General features: G+C 35.9%; 1 protein-coding gene across 1 annotated transcript in view; it reads left to right on the top strand.

Moving 5' to 3' along the window:
• The window catches only part of EXOC2 (exocyst complex component 2), a 122497-nt gene that overhangs the window by 79272 nt on the left and 26294 nt on the right, over positions 1 to 16931 (top strand). Inside the window, exons 21-22 of the mRNA XM_075705158.1 lie at positions 685 to 801; positions 5405 to 5546. Of these exons, the coding sequence (XP_075561273.1) occupies positions 685 to 801; positions 5405 to 5546 (259 nt within the window). The remainder of the gene's footprint in view (positions 1 to 684; positions 802 to 5404; positions 5547 to 16931) is intronic.

Genomic DNA, 16931 nt, shown 5'->3' with positions numbered 1-16931 from the left:
TTTAAATAGTAGTTCTGTCTTGTTTGTTTCTTTGTCTCTTTGGAAACTATACCTTGTTGCACCAAGGTCAAGGAAAGACAGTTTTGGTATCTCAACTCTGGAATGTATTTGACCTTCTTGTAATTAAAAAAATCATTGAAGAACAGAGATAAGTTATAACCACCTAAGAATTCTTTCAAACTAACTGCTGAAATTCTATTACATACTTCTGAAACTTCTAGTATTTTAGAATGGGTGAGTGTATTCGTTCAGTACTTGTTTTGCTTCCTTTGTTTTAGCCAGCTTCATGTGAAAGTGGAGATGATCTCCAGTTAATTTTGTGATGGTCATAATTCTTAGCATATTTCTTGAAACAAAGTAAAAGCCAGAAACAGCTTCCTGGAAAGCTGTCCAAACCTAATTTTTGCAAAGAAGTCTTAACCACAATTCTATATTAGTCACAGCTATTCCAGTGAATGCTCCAGATCCTATAAGAAAAAGCATACATGTTCAGTCATCTTACATCAAGAACACCAGTTCTTGGTGTTTTATTGACAAAAATATTTGTAAACTCCACTTTATTTATCAGCATTTTTGTCACGCACACAGAGTCAATAAAATACTATACATTTACAGTATTGGTCATGCTGATATTTCTTTTTTCCTAACTATTATACTCTTTCCTCTCTTAAAACAAATTTTTAGGAACAGAGGCTTTTAATTGCACTCAGTAACTGCCGTTATCTGGAACGTCATACCTTCCTAAATATAGCTGAACATTTTGAGAAACATGGCTTTCAAGGTGTTGAAAAAATAACTCAAGTAAGTGAGAGCACTGGAGTGAAGTATCATTGCTTGAAAGAAACAGTTTTTATTTGTTTTACTTTCTGTGGAAATTAAGTGCACGTGTTCAAATGGCCAAAAGGACTCTTGGGTGAGCCTTCTACAAATGAGTGGGACTCCAAGCATCAGTTGGACATAACACTGATATGTTTGTATGTGTTCCTATAAGGCTTAAATAGCTGTTGTAGAAAATGTGACCTCTTTCTTATTCAGGACTTGTGTGTTCAATGGCAAAGCTTATCAGATTTCTTAGTAAAGCTGTTTAATGTCACTGTGTTTTCTTAATGCAGAGAGTAAAAGATTGTTATCTCAGAAATATACTTGATAAATTATTTCATCTGGCAATCTGCGTTACTGATAGCTGTTGTTCATAAACTAGTTCAGGGTTTTTTGTTGTGTTTTGGGTGGGTTTTTTGGTGTCTTTGTTTTTTGGTTGTGTTTTTTTTTTTTTTCCAAAGAACGAAAATGTCAAAGTGGGTGGCAGTAGCTGTCTCATTTTCCTGCCTTTTTGTAAAGATTAATCATTTTTTATGAGAAATGTTGTGACTTAATCCTTAGGACCATAAAGCTAGTTTATTTCTAGAAACATTTGTTGTTTAGAAGTAAAATGTTATCTTTTCCAGTACAGAGTACGATATTTCACTCAAACTGATGTTTCTACTATGTAGTACACCCTTAGTCCCATTCTGCCTGAATGTTGTTTGAATTTCTGTGGCTGAAGTAATTTTGAATAGCATTTAAATGGGGTTGATATGGTTTGTATGGTTAGTACAGTATACAGAATTACTCTGGATATTGTCATTCTTTGCTACTGAGACAACAGAGAGTTGAGCTAGGTGCAGTTAGTGTTGTCTATATAAGCAAATAAGATGTCTGTTATGTATGTATTCAATGCTCTGTCTTGTACAGCCACATCAAAGTATTGCCATTAAAAGTCTGGTAGGTTTACAAATGATGAAATTCAAATGTTGAAGTGGCAGATCAATTTCAAATCTGTGTTAACCCTTTGAAAGCACTGACTGGTGCAATACCGCATATATGGGACACAACAATCAGTAATGCTAGCTGGGAGGGTTTGGATAATTAGTCATCTTAAGAGGGCAGTTTTTGAACCCTTCATGAATTTTAGGAGAGGCTAGAAGCTCACAGAGGTTTAGAGGGGTTGGTTGATTGTTTCAGTTTTTTGTTCGGTCACCTAAACTTCTGTAAGTTTCTTAATTTATTTAGCTATTTAATAGATTAAAAATTTGCAATAAAGAATTGACAAAATTTTTGAAAAATAGAATTTGTTTTATCTAAGAAGACTGAAACAAAACTATGCTTTTAAATTCCGTTAGCTTTATAAATTGAATTTTAAAGTGAATTTGGTAGTTTACGTTGGTAAAAACTATCTGTTGTTTGGTTAGGGGTTTTTTAAAGTTGCCTTTGTTAGAAGGGAAATCATTATTATTTAATATAATGAAAATACAGAAATCATAAAATGATAACCAAGACAATTTCCTAACATTCTACATGGTTGTTACTTCATTTTTTTCTTGGTGTGCCAAATAAAGTTACATAAAATGACCAAACTTTACACTCTGCTTTAGCACATGCCACCTTGGCACAAACTTATGGTACTCACCAGTAATTATATTTAACTTCTACATAATTCTTTTCAATGCTTTTCTGTGGAGATTCTTTAATTCAACTTTTTATCATCAGTTTAGTCAATTAGCAAGTGGGGAGAAAAAATTATGTACCCTATAATATACATCCTAGCTTATTGATAAGCTTCTGAATAAAATTGTTTCCACAGTTCTGCCTTGATAAGGCAGAAGGGTTTCTAGGATGGAGGCTCAAAATGGCTTTAATACAAAAACAGAAAACTGTAGTTACAGGGAAGTTCACAGCAGAAAGATAACTGAGAGAATTGTATATTTTTATAAGCGTTTACCCCACTTGGGAGTCTGGAAAATGGGTATACACAATGGAAGTTGTTGAGGGCTTCTGCTTTGCTTCACCCCTGCCCCCATCCACCAGCTGAAAAACAAGGTTACCCACCACTATCTTAATTGTGCATTGAACTTGAAACAGGTTGAAGAGAACTCGCATAAAACAAAAAACCTGTACTGAATGTGCAGATGATATTTTGTATTGAATGACTGCAGAAGTGGAAGGTGGAATTACTTAATTCTAAAACACTTCATTAAGGACAACCGAAGCAGTTGGTTCACAGATTCTTTGAATGGGTGCGTGTTTGCAGTGGGACTTCCCAATGGAATTTGTGCTTGATTTTTTCCCACTAGCTCAAACCTAAATAGGAATGGTCTAAGGATAATTATTCTCCCTAATCATAAGAAATTGAAGTGAAGAATGTCTTGAAACCCATTCCGGGTTTACATTTCTGTCATCCTGTGTAAGGAGGAAAAGAGTGAGATTTCTGTACGTTTTTGACTGTGTTCTTCTTTTTCAAGTCTTGAGTGTCAACAGACTGTCAGGTGGAAGGGAAAGAAGAAGAAAATAGCTTTGATCTTCTCTTGGGACCAAATTCTCAGTGCTTCATGGAAATCCTATCTTTGGGATATAGATCCTCTTGTGACAAAGGAGGTCATCAGATAGAAAAGTAGGAAAGTGGTGGTGTCTCATGTTTCTGAGCAGCAACTTCACTGTCCCAACTTTCCTGAATCTGGCAGCACCTTGGACCTCAGTAATACGTCTGTTTTCCCTTTGCACTTATGATCTCATTCCTGAAGGCTTATCTGTCTGTCTGTTCCTGACTCAAATATTGCACTTCCCTCTTCACTCACAGTATAGGCATGCTGGAGGAGAGCACAGTTTAGAGACATTCCTGCAAATTAATAAGATTCATCCCTTATTCTGCAGCTTGCAGCATTAAATCTTTAGAAAGGAATGATAAGGAGTTGGTATTCTTTTCTTTTTCATCTGAATTCCTGGGTTGGTGTAGACCCCTGACGCCTTCCTCACTTTTAAACCCCTTTGCTTCTGGAAATTCTTATTCCTATATATATATATATATATACATGCATGCTTTTTATATATCTGTATACATATATATATACACGCTTTTTTCCCTAATGGCTGAGGAAAATGAGTACTAGTTTAAAAGCTTTACTTTGCTATTGCCTGAGCTCTTATTCATAAACATAGATATGTTAAAGTACAAGTGATGTGGTATTTTCAGCATATTTTGTTTGCATTTACAATCCATGACCATCCTAAGATACTCACTTTCTACTCCAACGTTTTATGATATGCATTGTGTTTCAGAATTGTTTTAGAAGGTATAATTACAGGGGGTATCTATGTTTAATAAAAAGTCTTCTATAAAATTTAAAGTTGTTCAGATTCTATGAACAAACTGCATATCCCTTCAGCTTTCAGTGTGGCTAAGTTGTGTGAATTACTAAAAATTGTGTAGAGAGCTGTTAATTCTGCAGATGTTGGTGATCTGCAGCTTATGCATCTGTTGTACAGATATGCCTTGAAGTAGAGCAGGGAAGTTCACATGTACAGTTTTAGATGGCAGACACTGCTACATTGTCGTGGTTTAGCCCCAGCCAGCAACTCAGCACCATGCACCCACTCGCTCACTCCCCCTACCCCGATGGGATGGGGGAGAGAATCGGAGGAGTAAGAGTGAGAAACACTCCTGCGTTGAGATAAGAACAGTTTAATAATTGAAATAAAATAAAGTAAAATAATAATAATAATATAATAATAATAGTAATAATAATATACAAAGCAGGTGGTGCACAATGCAATTGCTCACCACCCGCTGACCGATACCCAGACAGTTCCCGAGCAGCGATCGCGGCTCCCCGGCCAACCCCCCCCCAGTTTATATACTGAGCATGACGTCATAGGGTATGGAATAGCCCTTTGGGTCAGTTTGGATCAACTATTCTGGCTGTGCCCCCCCCCAGTTTCTTGTGGACCTGGCAGAGCATGGCAAGCTGAAAAGTCCTTGACTAGCATAAGCAGTACTCAGCAACAACTAAAACATCAGCATGTTATCAACATTCTTCTCCTACTAAATCCAAACTACAGCACTATGCCTGCTACTAGGAAGAAAATTAACTCTATCCCAGCCGAAACCAGGACATACATAAATCTGTATTTTTTCAGATATAGAGCAGATAGTGAGAAATTGTAATATTACAATTGGTAGATCTTAAGTATTATACGAAAATCTTCATGTTTCAGGATGGAAATTATTATGGGCATATTTTAAAGCATCGACAAAATTAAGTTGTTTACTTAGTGCAAGATCAAGACCTCCTGACGTGCAGAAAAAAAAAAAATCATGCCATTAGACAGTTATAGAGTGATTTGCCTGCTTTGGCATTGCTTGGACTTTTCCCAAAAATTTCTGAGCACAATCAGGGGGAAAAAAAAAATTGTATTGGGTAGGATGGACAGGTAATGTGGAAGTTCCTAGGTTTTTATATGTGTAATTGTGAACTGAAATGTGTAAGTAATTGTCTTTCTACTGAAAATTAAAGAAGACATGAGATCTACTTCTTGTAATTAATGATTATTTATTATGTTCTTTCTCTTTTTTTTTTGTTTTGTTTTTCAGGTTAGTATGGAATCCTTGAAAGACCTGGATCAAAGACTGTTTGAAACGTACATTGAATTCAAGGCAGATCCGATAGTTGGGTCATTAGAACCTGGCATTTATGCAGGATATTTTGATTGGAAAGATTGTCTTGTTCCAGCAGGTAAATATCTGCTTATTAAAATCTGAAATTATTTTAGCAGTGATTGATAGGTGCTAAAATGCACTGTACAATTAAAAACTTTTTTCTAGTCCGTGTTTTTAACTTTTGACAAGGTTCTTATTGTAAGTTCTTTCTCACAGACTTTACTTAATTCCTAAATTATTTTTCAAATACCCCCAAATGATTAAAGCAGCTTTTATCATTGATAATCTCTTTAATACTTGTTTTTTGTGATTATTTTGCTTCATTGCTTGTATATAATAGAAAGAATTATAAAAGACATCTTTGAATTTCATAAGAAAATAGCATTGAGACTGTTTGGGATTTTTTCCAAAGAATCTGGCTACTTTTTTAATAGATGTAATTACAGTTCTGAAAAGGTAAAATTATGAGCAAATGCATACTATAACAGTAGTTCAGCAAAGAATGTTAAACCATCAAGGGCGATATAAGTATTTAGAATGACTGAGGTGGTAGTCATTATTTAGGTGCTTTAAGAGCCTCTGTTTTAAGGAAGCGTAATATAAATGAGTCTGTCTTTTTTCTTCAAGTAGTGAATACTGTGCACATCTGAACATTTAGGTCCCTTGAACATCTAATTTCTCATATGTAAAACTAATACACCTACATTACTTATCACATGAATGCCTGCTTAATACCAAGTAGAAATTAGTTGCAGGAACATAGTACATGGCATTTTGAAGGTGATCTTGTATTAATTTTCAGTAAATCAATGATTGACGTGACAATTTGTACTTTCTTGTTTTGATTACTTCATAGAGTTCTGTATGGCAAACTTAGTAGAAATTTTGTGGTAGTTTAAAATTTGATAGGGAGGTAATTACAAGAAGCACACTTGTAATCTGTGAATCAAGAGCTGCAGTGCTTGCTGGGCCTCAAACACAAAGATTTCGGGGTTTATTACTTCAGAGAAAAGTGTCTCTTCTATCTTTTGTTACTGCTTTTGTGCTCAGAATATTTGCTCTAATACAGTTTATAGCGGAAATAACTTAGATGTTAATCTTGCACATTCAAATTTATATCTGAATAATACATAACTTATCATGTTTGAAATATGGTTTTGCTTGGCATGATTACATTCCCACCAGCTAACAAAGAGAAAGAAGTAGTTGTGTAAGCTTTTTATATGCTCATTTCTTGATCTAGTGCATTGGGACCTACTTACTAGGCTCACGTTGCCTTTAGGATTATTCTGTAGTATTTTTTCATTTAAAAGGAATATTACATTTCTATTAGAGGTGTGCCTTAGTTTGCTTGTTGTCCAGTTTATTGCTGATTTTATGTACTTTCTCTGCAATTTTTTAGCAAAAATCAGAGTGAAGTGGGTGAATATTAGAGATTCCCCTTCAGGGTTACATTTCATAGTGTTGGCCAAGAGGTGCCAATTTGAAGTAGTAAAAAAGTTGTTTGGTTGGTTTGGGTTTTTTTGTTAATCCCCAAGTTAGATGTGTTAAGAAGTAACATATAGTCACTTCTTCCATGCTTCTCCACCTTGATGGACAGTCTTTCTGAGGGATAAATTCTGTCAAATGTACCCTGTTGACTGTTGGTATAAAAGAGTAACTCTGAGTACCTTCAGTTTGTCTGCTTATAGCAATGGTTAGTTGACCCTGAAAATATTTGGTGCTCTGAAGATAAAATTCATAAGTGACTGGGAAAGCCTCCCCCTTGGACCCTTAGAGGAGGTAGATTAATTTCATTATTGAAAAGGATGGGGTGGGGGGAACAGGACATGGGATGATGATGGACACAACCTCTTCGTGGGGGCATATAAGAATCTGACTTTTTCCAGTATTCAATCAAAAAAAAAAAACCTACCCAGCAAGCATATAATTGATTTCTTTCCAATAAACTAGTATTTACAAAAAACATTGAATTGTACAAGCCTATAGTTGAGAAAATATACTCTTACGTAATCTAAAAGATGCAGTTAGTACTGCAGTAGACATACTATCCTTTCATTTTCCTCTTAGAAAAACCCAGAAAAACAAAGCTCTACTTTGCAGTTCATCTCCAAGTACCGCATGAAAAGTATCTACTTTATTAAACTAAAATAACATACAGATGACTGGGAGTGGGTTACACAGTCACTCAAGGATTTGTTAAAGATTGACACATTGATTTGTAGAGGAAAAAAAAATTATTTCTATAGTAGAAATTATGATTTGTTTTTCAGTAATCTTTATGACTACAAAATTTAAATATTTGATTTTAGTCATTTGCCTGGTTTAGATCTTGACTTTTGTAGCCTTAATTTTAAAAAAGAAAAGAAGTTGATGGTTTTGGCAAGGCAGAACCTTTAGGCCTCACTTTTGTTCCTGAGTGGTACTATCAGTGACGTGTAGTGTTGCATAATTATAATTACTCTATGTTCCTTAGTGGATACAACTATGTCTGATTGCCAAGACATAATAGTTTGGCATGAAGGGTTTTTTTATATGGTCTTTCTGCATTAGCTTTCAGATAGTGCTAGTGAAAGTAAAAAAGCAAATTTTGACAAGAACAGTTCTGGTTTTTTGAAAAGAAAGAAATGGGTAAAGACATCAATTTGCCTATACTTAAAAAATAAGGTAAAAAGCAAATAATTTCCCTGATGCAGTCTGAAACTTTAAAGCATTCCGTCTGGTGATTGAAAATTTGACTAGAGTCAGGGCATGTTGGTGCCACGGATATCTTTTGCAAAGGACATTCTGGAAAAATATAAGTATGAAAATACTTGGGAATTGGTTAGGAATAACGCTGAGAATTTTCTGATTATGAATTTCCTGTGTTGCTAGTCCAGCCCAGGGCTGCAAGACTGCAACTTTTGAACAATTGTACTAGTTAAGCACTAGCAAGTATTCCTTTCTTGATGCTCCCCCTGCTGTTACCGAGAAGAATGAAGAAGCTGGAAGGCTGAATAGAATGCAGAGAACACCTTATCTGGACTATCGGGAAGATAATGCTTTCGGGTAGATGGAATTGTTCACGGGGAGGATACCAATGCTGGTAGAAAATAAAGTAACTGCAAGGGAGGGAGCAGACTGAGTGGAAAGCTTGTGATGAAGACCGGTATCAAGCGAGGAACAAAGGGAGAAACCAGGACTGGATGAGCAAGGTAGAAATGTAAATTAGGGTAGGATTTAGAAATGGAATTAACACAGAAATGGATTGAAAGGCATTCTACTAACAGGAGACAGACTTGAAGTGCAAAGGGCAGAGAGGTCTGATACTCACTGGAGCAGTGAGTTTACCAGAAGCTGCAGTGTAGTTGAAGAAATCCCCTCAATCTTGCACTTTTGTCCTCTAGGGATGACAGCCTGTTAATGTTATTGATCACTTTCTTTGCACAGCTAGCAGAAGTTATGTATATATTACTATATACTTATAGTAACACTACAGGCAATGCTGCCTGCTATATATAGGCAGTACCACTGAGAAATGCAACAACAGCCTAAATGTTTTGCCTTGCCAATGCCATCAGCATTTCTTTTTTAGAATCAAGGCTGCGAAAGTCAAGGTCTACAACATCAGACAAATGACTCAAATCCGTATAAATCCTACCGTACAGAAGTTACATGTATGTATTGCCAGTTCTGTTGTTAAGCCATATAGACCAATGTAGTAGGAGAATTTTCTGGTTTCCATTCTGGTTTTTTGTTTGCTTTCTTTTCGATGTCAGTAAAAATTATGTACAGAAAGAACTACACAAAGACAATAAAGTGTAATCCAATCTTTAAATAACATTTTTCCCACACGGATACACCTGACTTGCTTCATGAAATGGAGGCTGGTTTGGAGATAAAACTGTTTTGTATTAAGTGGAGCTGTTACAGGCAAAAATCCATCCTCAGCTGTTGCAGATTTTGAGAAGTGAGTGAAGCATAATCTGGGAGGGGGGAAAAAACGTGGAGGTAGGATTTTGTCCCAGCCTCTGCAGCGTTTTCTGTGTTGTGTTAATAACTCACTGAAGCATTTTAGTCTTTATCTTTAAAATGCTTTCTTTGACTCCTGTCAATTTGAACATTCATGTTTAATTTGACTACCTAAACTCTTGTAGTATATAGAATATTTAGAACAATTTTATCCAAAACCTTGACAATGTATTTATCATTGGCAACTTTGCAGTCATCTGTCTGTAAGTACTGGGGACAATACTTCCTTGCATCATATAATTCATGGGGAAGTAGAAGGGAAAATAGAAGAATGAGAAGAACTATAATAAATGAACAATTCTGAAGAAGAAATTAGAATGAAATTAAGAAGCCTGCCTTTTGAACAAGCTTTGAAAAATAAGTGTTACTAAAGTTTTATACCAGTGTGGGCAAAGCATATGCCTTGCTTGCTTAGGTAATTGTCCTGTAATTATCAGATATTTACTTATACATATGGTTTTTGTTAGAGTTTTAAATATAGGGAAGGGCAAATTGTTTGCATGGGGCAAATTTTAATTTAGCCTATGTGCTAAAACTTTTATTGTTTAGTTTTTCAACATACATGCTCTTTTCAATATGAAAGTTTTGAATGTCAGAAAACTTGTGTACAATGTAATTATACATTTGCCCCTTTATTTTCATCTAAGGTGTGACTGCTGGTGTTAGAAGCCAGTATAATTAACTTAATTAGATTTATTGTTAATAAATAACTTTCATTTAAATTTTCATTGTAATTTCAGTGTTGACTTCTGAGTCTTTACGACAAAGACTTCAATTTTAACATGCAGCAACAAGAAACCTAGTTTGGTTCTTTTTTCATGTTTGAAACATTGTTCTAATTTAATCTACAGTATTAACAGAATTAAGAGATGAAAGGGATAATGAGAAACATAATGTTAATCAGTTGCCAAGTATGTTTTTAGATTATTTTTCATGTATACTGGTCAATCAGCTAGTTCAGCTTATGGAGTTTTTCGTTTGTGTTCGTTCTCCTCTCTTTCGGTAGTAGGTTGTGTTCTGTTGGGGTTTTCAAATTCTATTTTAAATGCATATATTTTTATCTTGGTCACCTGACAAGCAAAATTAAGCTCTGTGATATCTTCTGGATTCCAAGCCTATAGTTTTTTGGAGGGTTTACAAGGTGGTTGTGTTTGGATAGAAAAGATTTCTGTGTATTGAAGTTTGTGCAGTACAAGCAAAAGTAGTTGTATGTGGGCAGTCTTTTAGATTATTAATGTGAGCTTTTGCATGCAAATGTCAAATGATTTTAAATAATGTGGCAAGTTTAATTATATTTTATTTGTTTAGATATACAACAGCTACATAAATTTTGAGACTCTAGTAAATGTGGATTTGTTTACCACACAAAGCAGGCGTTCATTTATTTTTCTGAGGAATTCGGATACAGTGATCTCTTCATAATTTGTTCTTGAAATGCTGGCTGCTGTGCAGCCTAGCCAACATTCACTCAGAGTTCACAGCATACAGAGTTACAGAGGCTAGTCTAACAATCTTTTTAAAATATGTACCTTCTGTGTTTCATTGGTGGTGTCAGATATTTGGGGGTGGTTTTTTTAGTGTTTAAAATTTCACATTGCATTGAAAGTTTCAGGTGATTTCTCACTTTCAGTTGAAAGTTGATCATTTGTGTTTTTTAGATATTCATTCTGTACTTGGCATAAATTGAATATAGTAGAGTTAAATCAGAATTTCTTCTTATTTGACGTGTTAAGGGAGCATTGTTTGAAACATTTCAAATATATCAAATGCCGCTCTTACAGTAAAAGATTAAGTGCGTCAGATCTGCTAAATTAGATTTGATATACTTGTCACATCTCTTATCTGTTATTTGTCTAATTTAAAAATCTAATAAAAAACTTTTAATGGCAATAGCCTGATGAAAAGGTACTCAACAGTTAAAAATGAAATATCAAAAGGCATATTTAATTTATTTAATTTGTAGTTACACAGCGACATGCTTGTCAACCCAAACTTTTCTTCTTTTGTTTAATTTGGGGCAGCAGCGCCCTGCTTACATGAAAGATGACAAGTGCATTTACATCTTAAAAACATCTGGATATAGTAGAATTTTTTTTTGAGACATAAGCAATTACTTTGAATGAAATGTGCAAAATAGTTTGGTTTGAAATCTGTAACCCTTTAGAATCATAGAATCGTTTAGGTTGGAAAAGACCTTTAAGATCATCCAGTCCAACCATTAACCTACACTACCAAGTCCACACTGAACCAATCAAGGGTAGACTAGACTAAACCATGTCCCAAAGTGCCACATCTACCCGTTTTTTGAACACTTCCAGGGATGGGGACTCCACCACCTCTCTGGGCAGCCTGTTCCAATGCTTGACTACCCTTTCCGTAAAGAAATTTTTCCTAATTTCCAACCTAAACCTCCCCTGGCGCAGCTTGAGCCCATTTCCTCTTGTCCTATCGCTAACTACATGGGAGAAGAGACCAACACCCACCTCACTACAACCTCCTTTCAGGTAGTTGTAGAGAGCGATAAAGTCTCCCCTCAGCCTCCTCTTTAGATTTCTTCTAAAATGGATGGCTTCAGAATTATCTTACTAGATGTAGATGATTTTGAACTCCAACAGATCTCAAACTATTGATGTCCTGTGTTTAGGAATTGTCTGTCTTTTAATGCTTTAGTAAGGCCAAATTCTACTATTTTGATGCAGGAATGTAATGTGCCAGTTAGTCCTTGTATGTGAACAGAAAGAAAACAAACAATGATGCTTTTGCAGTTCTATTGCATATAAGAAATAAATGCCATAATATTTAAAAAAAAAAAAGTATTCTGAATTGGCAGATAAAGTTGCTAAAGGACTTGTCAATTGTGCTTTTTTTGTTACAAAATGTCAGTTTTTTAACTGCTTGTGACACAGTCACAGATATATTCCACTAGCTAGTTATTTTTGTATAGCTACTGGGGTAGGAGGAGAGAGTACAGGCTGAAGCCTTACATGTCTTACAGCCTGCACATTCTTGCATTGTATGCCATTGTATTTGATTTTCTTGCAGTGCTTCTCAAGTTGCAGTTTAGAGTGCACAGGGCCTACTGAAAAGGGAACTTACCTTTAACTGCTAGCAGTTGCAGCAGCAAGGTGATTTTTTTTTTTCTTTTTTTCTTTTTTTTTTTTTTTCTTTCTGGCAGGTAAGTATAAAGTATAAAGTAAAGTATAAAGTAAGTATAAAGTATAGTTGGGTCTCTTTTCTACACCCTGGAGGAACTGAGCTGCAGCAAGCTCATCTGGGATGTGTGAAGAAAGAAAGAAAGAAAAAAAAAAAAACCCACCCCACATAAACACACACAGGGCTGCACGAAAGGGTGTCAGCACTTGAAGAAACAGCTGTGTATCTGTGTTGGTGTGCTGTGCCTTTGTACAGAAACCTTTTGGAACACCGGAGTGTTCTTAGACATGGTACTCTTTAAGTACTCCAGTTAAACTATGCTATTTCTCATTCAAACTAACTGTGTTTGCAACATACATTAGTAAATCGGTATTTTATTAGAATGAGGTGAATTCAACATCCTTAAATGACCTGTTCAGCCAAGAAGTCTGACAATCCATGTGTTACATTACTGCAGTTCTTCATTTGGTTTACTACACATAACTCTTCGCAGAGTAGAATCATGTACCAAAATTGTACAAGTCAGGGGTTATCATATTATAGCCTTTCAATTAATTCTGTAAAAAAAAAACCCCACAAAACAAAACAATTTGGTGCATGAAATATAAGCAGAAATTTCACTGCATGTTTCAAAATACCTTCATTTGTGTAACTTCGTTTTAGCCTCAGGTTTTTCTTCAATTTCACTTTCAGACATTCAGGTTTCATTATATTTCTCACTTCTGACAACAGTGAGATTTCTTTAACATACTACACTGGTGTTTGAATTATAAATGCTAAGGATCATTCTAGCTGGTAAAATGGAATGGACATTGTACCTTCTCTGTCCTTGGGAACAGTTGCAGCAGATGAGAACAGGAGAAGGAACTGTTTCTCCAGCTTCCTGTAGTTTCTGCTGGCAAGTTATCTTTAATTTCTGACCATTATAGAAATCTCAGTAGAAACTGTCCTGGAGAGACATTGCATTTTCCAGGTCCCTGTCTGCCACATACTGCGTTGCACTTGTGTGTAGACTTTGTTAGATATCTTCTTGTGTTTCCACACACTTCTTGCATGCAATATTTTCTGCTGCTAATGTTGGATAGAGTTCCTTGTTGGCTGGTCTCGGCCATCTCTAGAGTTCATGTGTGCAAGCATGCAGTAGAAGTTCATCTGCAACTTAACTATTTTATTTCTTACGTGTCCTCTTGCTTTGCACATGACTGCCTTCACACACAGTTCTGCTTTAGAGTGTTTTCTGCTATTAAGCCAGTAGTTGTTTACTAGACTGTCACCCAACTCTCTTCCAGCTTCTCTTTTACTTTACCTGTCAAACCCCTTCCTATAATACGTTGTGTCATTTTCTGTCTATGCTTTGCTAAAGACTGTTAAACCCCAGGAATTAAGCTCCAAAAACATTTTATCTTTCATTTTGCATTAAAAGTTGGAAAACCTGCATTCTTCTCAAACTGCAATATTAAGTGGTCAGCAAATTTGTAAATTGCCTATTTAAAGCAGGGTGTATTTTTAAAAGGGAAGTAATATGGTAGGGGGAAAAAAAATCTTCTCATTTGAAAATTTTGAAGACCTAAAACAGGCTTCGTTTATATTACTTGAGGGATGGGAAGAGCATGAGCACAAAAGCCTTGTATCTCTAAAAAAAAGTCTTGCTTGTGATTCCTTGGCCAGACTGTATCCTAGTCTTGTTTTAGCTTGAGAGTGCTGTCTATTCACATACCCTTTCGAACTGATGGTATTAGAAGTCACTTTAATCCCTAAATGAGATGGTAGTAATTGCAACTCCAGAGGATTTACTTATCAGCAGTGTCTGACAACTCAGAAGTCTCTTTTGTTGTCTAGCCAGTTGTAGGAAGTTGTACAATACTTGCTGCCAGTTTGGCAGTTCAATGGCCAGTTTGATCTTTACCTGGGAAACTTGTCATCAGTTCAGTGTTCTCTAGTTCATGCAGTGTTAGTTCGCAGTCCATCTATGGGTGGACACCTGTTAATGTCAACTATCTTCTTTTTGTTACAAGGAAACCTAAATACTTTTTTTATACCCTCAAGCACACTCTTAAAAAAAACCCTAAGCTTTTTAAAATATTATTTCATATTTTTATGACTTTCTTTGATAATAGCATTTGATCTCTGCATTGTTCAAAGCAGAAAATGAATCAGGGATTGGAATCAATGATAATGCATAGAGGAGAAAGGGCAAGCATCACTTTTTCCTCTTCCAGCACCCCTTATTACATGCGTGAATGAGGGGATATCTACACAAGTTTCATGCTGCCCCAACCCCTTCAATAAAACATAAGTAGTAATAAATCATGTCATCAGCAGAACAATACTCAGTGGTCTAACTTGTTGGCATAGTGAATGCCTTCATGTTTAATTGCATTTGATAGGCACCAATGCCATCTTAATGTTTACTGTTTGCTTTACTGATTACTTTGGGTGCCCCAATGCTACTGGAATGAGGCAAGAAAGAGTTTTGGAGCACTGGCAGGTTGGGTTTACATCTTGGATAAGTGAGTAGGAATGGATGGATGGAAGGATGGGAGAGGAAGAGCTTGGTGATGCTTCAGATGGGTTTGGGAGCCAGAACTGAAGACCAGGGAGGTGAGGGAGATACAATAAGGTCATAAAAGCCAAAGCTTAGCCAAAAGCTTAGAAATCCAAATCAATAGTCACTATTATTTCTTTGTATTTGATTGCTAGTTTGATTATAAGCAAAAAAAAAAACCAAAACACAACTTGGTTGTGAATGAGGTGTTCAAGTGGGCTTAGTGTTAGACTGCTCCTTCAATCGTTAGCCTTAGAAACTAGATTTTTATTATCTTGGTAACACTCAAGGTAGTTTCTGCAGCAATCTTTAACAAACTGAGATGTAATGAAACAAGTGGAGTGGGGAAAGAAAGTCACAGGAAAAGTAAAATTACCTGTAGTCCCAAACTGTGGTGTTGGGTCTGTCTCAGTTAAACTTTTTAGCTTGGGCTTATTCTCTTCCTACAGATTTATTTCCACAGGTGTGTCCAGTGTAGATCCTTTGCTATTTCTCACGTAATATCCAGTTGGGTAGCGTTTGCTGCTAAAAGGTCTTGGGACTGCTCTCTTCTTGTACCCCAGAACTGTTTTAAAGCCCTTTGACAATCTCTAGCTAGATCCCAAAGGCATTCCTGCTTGCGCTGCTGTTGCATGACTGCCAATTAGTGCATGGGTCTTGACCTTCTGTATTGACAGAACTAATTTTTTACTATGCAGCATTTATCTGCTGAGAGTTAAAATGTATTCTTTTTTTATTTTATACTTAAATGTATTTGCTCGCTTGGAACAGTTGCATTTTTCATATTGTATTGGCTAATGCATACAATTACATTACCTGTTTTGAGGTTGTCAGAAATCAAGGCATCCATTTTAAAACTTGGGTTCAAGGCAGACTGATATGCTGTAGAAACAGTGGAACTTTAAACTGTGGAATAGTTTATTGATCATATTGAGGTCATAGTCTTAGATTCAGAAGACAGAGTATGTATGGGAGCACTGTGAGGTCAAGAAGCATCTACAGGTCATGATTAATATTTGGGAAACTTTACTGTGGTGTTGTTACCTACTCATAGGTGACTGTGGCTTTCATTTAAGCCTAATAGTTGATCTGTAGTAGAGGTTTGTCTGCTGCTGTTTGTAGCTAAGTCATAGTCCTCTAGCTCAAATTATAATGGTTCAGAGTTTTGTGCGTGTTGTTTAAATGGGAAGTTCCAAGTTAGAACTTTGCTATTGGTCTAAGTAAACTCAGCTGCATCAAAATTATCAGACTTGTCTGTGCAGGGAGCTGCATGTATGGTTCCTATAATTCACACTGCTGTGCTTGGAGAGTAGTTCTGTCATGTTAAACTTTAGCATGTAGGTACTAGAGACAATCCGTAACACCATGTGCTCTCCCTTGATAAAGGTGCTTAGTGTCATCTTGTGGGGATTCTTCAAGAGCCATACAAAATATAGAGATACAGTACCTCCTGTACCACCTGTTCAGATGCAGAGAATCATCTTAAAATACCTGGGGTTTGCCCCAGACAACTCATCAGGGGAGGTCCAAAAGCCTTGATACCCTTAATAAACCCAGTGGTCAATTCACATTCCTGGTTACATTTTGAAATGTTGCACAAGGGGTTTATGGTCAAGCATAAAAATAATACTGAATTCAAGATGAAAGAAGAGTGATAAAAATAATTATTTTCTAATCCCTGAATGTGTGCAGTAGTTAAGGATGTTATAGTTATTAACACTGTAAATACACTGATGAAAATACAGTCTCCAA

The sequence above is a fragment of the Pelecanus crispus genome, chromosome 2, assembly GCF_030463565.1.
Source record: "Pelecanus crispus isolate bPelCri1 chromosome 2, bPelCri1.pri, whole genome shotgun sequence".
Taxonomy (NCBI): Eukaryota; Metazoa; Chordata; class Aves; order Pelecaniformes; family Pelecanidae; genus Pelecanus; species Pelecanus crispus.
The sequence above is the reverse complement of the archived record's forward strand: the minus strand, read 5'-3'. Positions and strand labels throughout refer to the sequence as shown.